Here is a 7,851-nt window from a genome sequence, read left to right on the forward strand (position 1 = left end):
TGTAATCGATGTCAAGGGTGCATTGTACGAGCGCGTCGAATTACATTGAATCACATCTCGATGTATGGAGAATGGATTCAAACAGGTTTAGAGGTGAGAAGATGTGAATTGAAAGTATTAAAATAACTCATGGTGTGCAAATTAATGGAGCGCGTTGTAATATATATACTGTGATTGAAGCAGGATGCAGTACCACACCCTAACATGGTGCCATACGCACGGCGAGAGCATGCAAAGCGTCGACGAGATGATGCTGGAGCTTCGGGATCTGTTGTCGGAGATGAGTGGGAAAGGGATGACAATAGCCCTGCACCCCACGAAGTTGTGGAAGAGGAAGTGTTTGATGACATGGTGCGGAATCTTTTTAGGGATGATCGCAAAGGTGTGGACGACAATGATATGGAACAAGAGCATCTCTACAACGCTTCATCGACACCGGTTTTTGAAGGGTGCACATTCTCTATTTTACGTGCTTCACTTGAACTGCTCAATATACAAACAGTTTATGGATGGAGCAATGCAAGTCTTGACGCATTATTGAAGTAAGCATTGTAACTTGCAAATTTGAGTTAGTGGTTTTTGGTTTACAGTATAGGGTTTAGGGTTATGGGCTAATTGATGATATTGGATGCAGGCTATTATCAAACATGCTTCCAAAGGGGAATAGACTACCCACCTCAAGAGACAAAGCGAGGCGCTATGTGACATCTCTTGGAGGATTGGATTATGATCGCATACATGCATGCGTCAATGATTGCATTCTCTTTCGTGGGATGCATAAGGAGACTCGACAGTGTCCCACTTGTGGTGAAGCAAGGTATAGAACAGATGTGAAGAGTTTTGATGTACCTCGTAAAGTCTTGCGACACTTTCCTATAATTCCTCGCATCAAACACATGTTCAAGTGCAAATCCATAGCAGAGCTCATGTCATGGCATTCCTCGCATCGATCGGATGATGGCATGTGGAGAATTCCTGCAGACACTCCTGCTTGGAAGCATATTGAAGATGAGTGGCCCAGCTTTAAAACAGAGCCCAGAAACTTGAGACTTGGCCTAGGTATGGATGGAGTGAATCCGTTTGGTTTCAAGAGCACCGCATACAGCGTGTGGCCGGTTGTGTTGGTGAATTACAACCTTCCACCATCAATGGCGATCAAGAAGGGACATCTTATGTTATCCCTTCTGATTCCAGGGAAACATAAAGTCAAGCATATGGATGTTTATCTTGAACCGTTGATTGATGAGTTGGAGGAACTATGGAGAGGTGTTGCGGTAGTGGACATTAGTAGGCCTCCCTCCTCTCGACACTTCGACTTAAAAGCAGTGTTGATGTGGACAATGCATGACTTTCCAGGATACAGCGATTGTTCTGGTAAGAATTCTAACTACCTCCCGACTCTAATACTACTAGCTATATCAATTATAACTATTGACTTTATTATTCTAACTTTTTTTTTATTTTAATAGGTTTGAGGACATCGGGTAAACATGCATGTCCTATATGTGGCCCTTCATTGGTACATGAGTATGCTGATGGTTTGTGTAAGACCATATTCGATAATCATCATCGATTTCTCCCATCAGATCACCCTAAATATGCTCCTAGTAAGAGGAACATTCATCCACAGACACTTCATGCAAAAGATTGGAAGCGTATTTGGGAGTCTTCAAATGTTCTTCCTCCAGATGGCATGAACAGGTACATCTCCATTGTTTTCAATCTTGTTTTGTGTAGTCTCTAAAGTTGGAATAAAGATGACAGTCTGCAATCCCTTGTGTAGGTACTCCATTTTTTTACCATATTGGACCCATCTCAAGATCAACCATCTTCTTGATCCCATGCACATCTTCAAGAATGTGGGATCTAGTATTTGGGAACATGTTATTGGTAAAAGAGACAATGTTAGCGTACGGGAGGACTTGCAGGTCGCAGGACGTATGCGTCAAGCTTGGCCATGAGAGGAGGGTGGGCACGTTCGTCTTCCGCCTGCTCCCTGGATTATATCAAAGAAGGAGGAGAAGCAGGTAAAGCAAGCCATCACCACTTTGCGTACTCCCACTGGATGCATGAGATCGTTGAAGGGAGCGTTTACAACCACTAAGAAAAGAGGGGTTGAGCAACTACATGGGTTGAAGTCCCACGATTGGCACGAGATGCTCCAAGTAAGTGTTTTCCAATTATTGTAGGTTGAAATTAAATTTTGTAATGCCCTAACCCAAATATACATGTGCTCTTATGTGCGCAGTTCATACTACCTACTAGCATTGACCATTGTGCAGACAGGAGTTTGAAAAGATGTATTTATAAGATGGGCGAGCTTGTGAGGTATGTAAATCCCATGTAAGATCACCCTTCATTATACCTTGCAAAATGAATGTGCATGAGGTATAACGTACTGTGCATTTATTTTTCAGATATGTTAGTTCCAAAGCAATTGATCCAGCCACATTGGATGATGCGCGTGTTATGGCAGTGGAGGTGGTTTGTATGGTAGAGGAGACTTTTCCGCGAACCATTCTCACAAGTCAACTACATCTCATTGTGCATTTAGTGGATGAAATTGCTTTATGTGGCACTGTGCATGCCCGTTGGATGTTCTTCCTAGAGCGCTTCATGAAGACCTTAAAAGACTTTGTGAGGCAAAGTGCAAGGCCCGAAGGAAGCATGGCTGAGGGTTGGTTGATACAAGAGTCTCTTGTATATATATCAGAATTTCTTGATCAGGTGGATAGCTCTTTGCCGCGACTATGGAGCAATGAAGAGGACTTGAGGATGACGTCTATTGTGCCTCAAGGAAAAGGACAGAGCAAAGTAATTGAGAGAACATTGATTGATGATCTTAATTTCACTTGCATCCTTAATAGTGATGTGATGAGCAGATGGGTTACAAGATACGAGGATGCAAAGACAAAAAGGCAAGCAAACAGAGCTCTCTTTCGGAGGCAACATGGCTCTCGTAAGGCGTACCCTAAGCATCTAGCAACACTTCCGAATGATATTCATGTTGATTGGTTGCATGAGGAAATGGAGAGAGCAGAGAGAGATGAGGGGCTGCATATCACGGCGGAAGAATGGGAGTATGCACGAGGATGCATGTTAAAGGTACATAGAACAAATGTAAATTTGCATTCTTTGTAAGTGATTGGCTTTTCATATTTATTCACATTAATTGCTTACATAGATATTGCTTATATTTTGGTCCAGTGCACTATGTTCAATGCTATATGGTGTGAAGGCAAGCATTTTCGAACACAAAGAATAGATGAAAAGAGGAATACACAAGATTGCGGTGTCATTAGTAGCTTTGAGGGAGCCAATGGAAAAATTGATGATTATTGTGGCACAATCCAAGACATATACAGACTTGACTTTCGCCGCTTCTTTGTGTATGTTTTGTATGTCAAATGGCAAATGAACGTGGTGGAAAAAGGGCCTAACGCAACGATAAAACGCCATGCAAGTGGCTATGTAACTATTGACTCTACAAAGTTTTGGCAAACAAAGAAAGATAGGCTCGTATTGCCACAACAATGTGAGCAGGTATGCATTTTTTTACAAATGTGTTTCATGTACATATATATCTAAGCTCGCGCACCCCTTGACTTTTGATATGCTAATTAATTAATGAATTATGTGTATTTGAGCAGGTTATCTATCTGCCAATGGTGCATGACAGTAAATGGTGGTATGTCATCCCTATTGCACCACGTTCCAAAGTAATGTATAATACATTCACTGATATGGAGCATATGGAGGATGTGGCAAGCCGCAAAGAAGATGATGTCGAACATGCCAATGTAGATGATCATGATAATGAGGATGAGCGTGCCATTTCTCATGATCATGAGGATGACCCTTCCATTGAGGATGATGGTGATGATGATGAGAATGATCAAGGCATCGGTACCATTATCAATGGGCAAAATAGCGATAGTAGAATAAATTTAATCATAGCCTTACAAATTGATCAAATGGATATTGATGTTGATCGTTTGGCAAGGATGGATCTTATTGAAGATGAGATCGAACCCTAACCAATCCATCACTGTATTGTTCCAAATTCATGACATTTCTATTGTATACTTTGTCTTTCAATAACCATATGAAGATATATTTTTCAATATATTACGTTGTTGTAAGTGCATGTAGTGGGATTTTGTAATGGTTTGTAAACACTGCAATGCACAATGACATTTTTAAAACTTAATGGTTTTCTGTTTTGAAAAGAAATGGATTTCTGTAGTTAGGCTCTGTGTCGCGTGTAACAGAGCGTGTATTATGACAGACTTAACGCGCAAATACACGCGCCCTCACATGCAATTATACACGCGCTGTTACATGCATGTATACACGCGCCCGATATTGCTGTAAGTATAAACGACCATACACGCGCCCGTAACTTTTCGCGTGTAATGGACGCGTGTATGGCGGCATTGTGTTGTAGTGTATCATTTCATGTGAGGTAAGGCGATAACCTTATCATTTTATGTGGGTAAAATCTTATGCAAATTTAACCCTACCGTTGCATGCAACTTAATTCTTAGTATAAACAAAACCTTATGCATGACATTAATACTTACATCCCTTTCACAAGAAATAATTCCTAAATTAAAAATTTTTAATGCTTAGAACCTGGGCTTGATTCATGTGTGCTGTGTTGGTCGTTCCGCTCGCCCCTCCAGCATTACCGGTGGCTTAGGCGCTTATGCTTCCTGCGACTTTCTTCTTGGGAGCCATTTGCCTCGTGGGGGTTGGGCAATCCTGGGTTTCAGGTTGATACGTTTGGTTGGGAAAAACCACTGAATGGTGTTCGTTGTTGAGAGAGCGGTTTGGGTGACTTGTAGTAGCGGTTACTCTCTTTCTCTCTCTTCTTCTTCTTTCCTCCTCTCCTCCTTCTTTCTCTCTCCCTCTTTTCTTCTTCCTTGTTTTTCTTACTCTCCTACTCTCTCTCCCTCTCCTTCTCTTCTCCTAATTCTCTCTTATTCCTCTACTCTCTCTCTCTCTCTCCTTCTCCCTCTCTTCTTCTCCTTCTCCCACTTCTTTCTCCTTCTGCTCCTCCCTCTTTTCCTTCTTCTACTACTTCTCTCCTCTCTCCTTCTACCTCTTCTTCTTCTTCCTCTACCTCTCTCCTTCCCCTTCTTCTTCTCCTCTCCTCCATCTCTCCCTCTTCTTCCTCTTCCTCTGCCTCTCTTCCTCCTCCTTCTCTTCTCCTACTTCTCTCCCTCTACTTCCTCTTCCTCCACCTCTCTTCTACTCCTTCTCTTCTTCTACTACTCTCCCTCTTCTTTTCATTCTTTTTTTCTTCTCACTCCTTCTTATCCTCTCCTTCTCCTTCTCTCTCTCTCCTCCTCTCAGTTCTTTTCACCTCCTCCTTCTCTCTCCCTCCTCCCTTCTCTTTCCCAATCCTTCTTCTTTTCACACCTCCTCCTTCTCTCTCCCTCTTCCCTTCTCTTCTCTCTCTCTCTCTCTCTTCGTCTTTCTCTTCCCTCACCCTCTCCTTCTTATCCTCTCCTTTCTTTTCACCCCATGGAAAGAAGCAACTGGGGGGCGAAGCGGCTTGTCTGGGGCCTAGAATGGTGCTTGTTTGGGGGGGGGGGCTTGGAAGTGGCAACTAGGAATGGTGTTGGCGTGTTTGGGAGGGCCTGCAGCACCGCCAGCAAGGAGAGGGGGAGAATGATTGTTGGGAGCTCAGAGAGCCGAGCACCCAACCCAAGCGGGACGGGACTCTGGAGGGTGTTGAGGCTTTAGGCAATGCCAAAAGCGAGACGGGACTCTGGAGGGTGCGGAATGATCGTTGGGAGCTCAGAGAGCCGAGCACCCAACCCCAGCTACCCTAGTCATATGTGCAGGGCCATTTTCGCAGACAGGGGGAAAACGCCAATCGGAGGGCCCAGATGGCCCTATGAAGTGCTAACGGGTGGGGGAGATGATGCATGGGAATCGGGGTGGCGGATCATTAGCACGTCGGACCAGGGGCAAGTGACGATGCGGCAGGTCACAGTGAGGAGGAGAACACCATTCGGTCGTTCGGGGTAGTACAGCAGCTGGCGGTAGGGTGGATATGGACGAGGGCCCAGGACCTTGTGTAGCAAGGGACGGGGGAGGGTGGCGATGTATCTAGCCTCCTCTCTTCCTTCCAGGGGAGGGGAGAAGCCCTCCCCTTATATAGGGGGAGGGGAGGAGATAGGTGGCATGGCTACCCCTCCACCTGGAGGTTGCATGCCTCCCCTCCCAATCCACCACTCCCACTCTCTCTCCCCCTCCCCGATTGCTGTTGGCGGGGAGAGAGGGGGGAGTAAAAAAATTTGAGCTTAATGAAAAAAAAATTCCCTTTTTCTTTAGGGAGGGGTCCTATGGCCCGTTACATTCTCTCCCCCTTAGAGGAATCGAGATGTCCTCATCTCGAGAGGACCTAGGGTATTGTTGGTTGAGAGTATCTTCATCCATCCAGGTGGCATCCTCTTCGGGATAATCTTTCCACTAGACGAGGTATTCTCTCAAGGTCCTTGACCTCAAATGCCTCTCCCTGACATCTAGGACTCTATCAAGCCGTAGCTCAAGGACTCCTTGGCTAGGCATTACAACTTGCAGATCATCAAGTACATGATTTGGATTAGGTAGATACTTTTTCAAAAGGCTAACATGAAATAAATTATGAACCTTTAGGGTTGCAGGCAGCTGTAGTCTGTAAGCATTAGGTCCTAGGCACTTAGTGATCTTATAAGGTCCACAATACCTTGGACTTAGCTTCTTGTATTCTCCCAAGGACAGTGAACTCTTTTTAGGGCGTACGCGGATGAAGACCATATCACCCTCAATGAAGGATCTGTCTTGCCATTTCAAGTCCGTGTAAGCCTTCTGTCTATCCTTGGTGGCTTGGATGTCTTGTCTTATTGATTTGATTTGGTCATCCATGTCTTCCAGCATCTGCTTCAAAGCTTCAACCCTCAAGGTTGGATCCGAGAAGCTCAAAGGAGCATGACAATCGTGCCCATACAATGCTTGAAAAGGGGTCATTTGAATACTTTGTTGGTAAGAAGCATTGTAGGCAAACTCAACTAGTGACAAATATTGAATCCACCTTTTGGGTTCACGACAGTAGTATGCCCTAAGCATATCTTCAATGACTTGGTTGACTCGTTCCGTTTGACCATCAGTTTGGGGATGGTAAGTTGTACTAAAACAGAGTTGAGTCCCAATGGCCTCAAAGATAGCCCTCCAGAAGTGTGATGTGAAGAGATAGTCACGATCACTAATGATTCTTCTGGGTAACCCATGTAGTTTGAATATTTCCTTGATGAATAATCTTGCAATGTTTGAGGCTTTATAGGTTGTCTTCATAGGGATAAGATGTGCAACCTTGGTGAGCATATCTACTACAACCATAATAGAGTTGTATCCTCCCTGAACTTGGGGTAGGCCAACAACAAAGTCCATACTAATGAATTCCCAATAATGCATTGACAAGACAAACATTATGTGACATATTTGAGAACGTCACCTTTGAGCCTATCCCAATAATAGCTCTTCCTGACTGCATTAAGGGTCTTGGCGTAGCCAGGATGTCTTGAGAAAGGGGAGTTATTGGCTTCCAAAAGTATCTTCTGCTTGAGAGATTGGCTTGCGGGAATACATAATCTTGTCCTAAAGTAGACAAGTCCACTACTGACAGAGAATTCTTGATACTTCGTCTTTAGCTTCGGGTCTTGATCTTTGATGGGGATCTCCCTTAGCAATTTCTGATAGACTGGGTCATGACATGCCTCTTCTCTAGCTAGCTCAAGGATTGGGTTGTTTGGCATTGATACCTTTATGGCTAGAGATCTTGCTGTTGATGGAACTTGCAAA

General features: G+C 44.1%; 1 protein-coding gene across 1 annotated transcript; it reads left to right on the plus strand.

Annotated features, from left to right (window-relative positions):
* The first annotated feature begins 399 nt into the window (after positions 1-399).
* LOC148016071 (uncharacterized) lies at positions 400-5,840 on the plus strand. Its single transcript, XM_087663863.1, has 4 exons — positions 400-542; positions 635-1,374; positions 1,470-1,519; positions 5,652-5,840. Exons 1-4 carry the CDS (start codon positions 400-402, stop codon positions 5,838-5,840), a joined length of 1,122 nt encoding a protein of 373 aa, XP_087519989.1.
* Positions 5,841-7,851: the final 2,011 nt, after the last annotated feature.

The sequence above is a fragment of the Lygodium microphyllum genome, chromosome 23, assembly GCF_053477565.2.
Source record: "Lygodium microphyllum isolate KBCC chromosome 23, Lygodium_microphyllum_v1.1.10, whole genome shotgun sequence".
Lineage (NCBI taxonomy): Eukaryota > Viridiplantae > Streptophyta > Polypodiopsida > Schizaeales > Lygodiaceae > Lygodium > Lygodium microphyllum.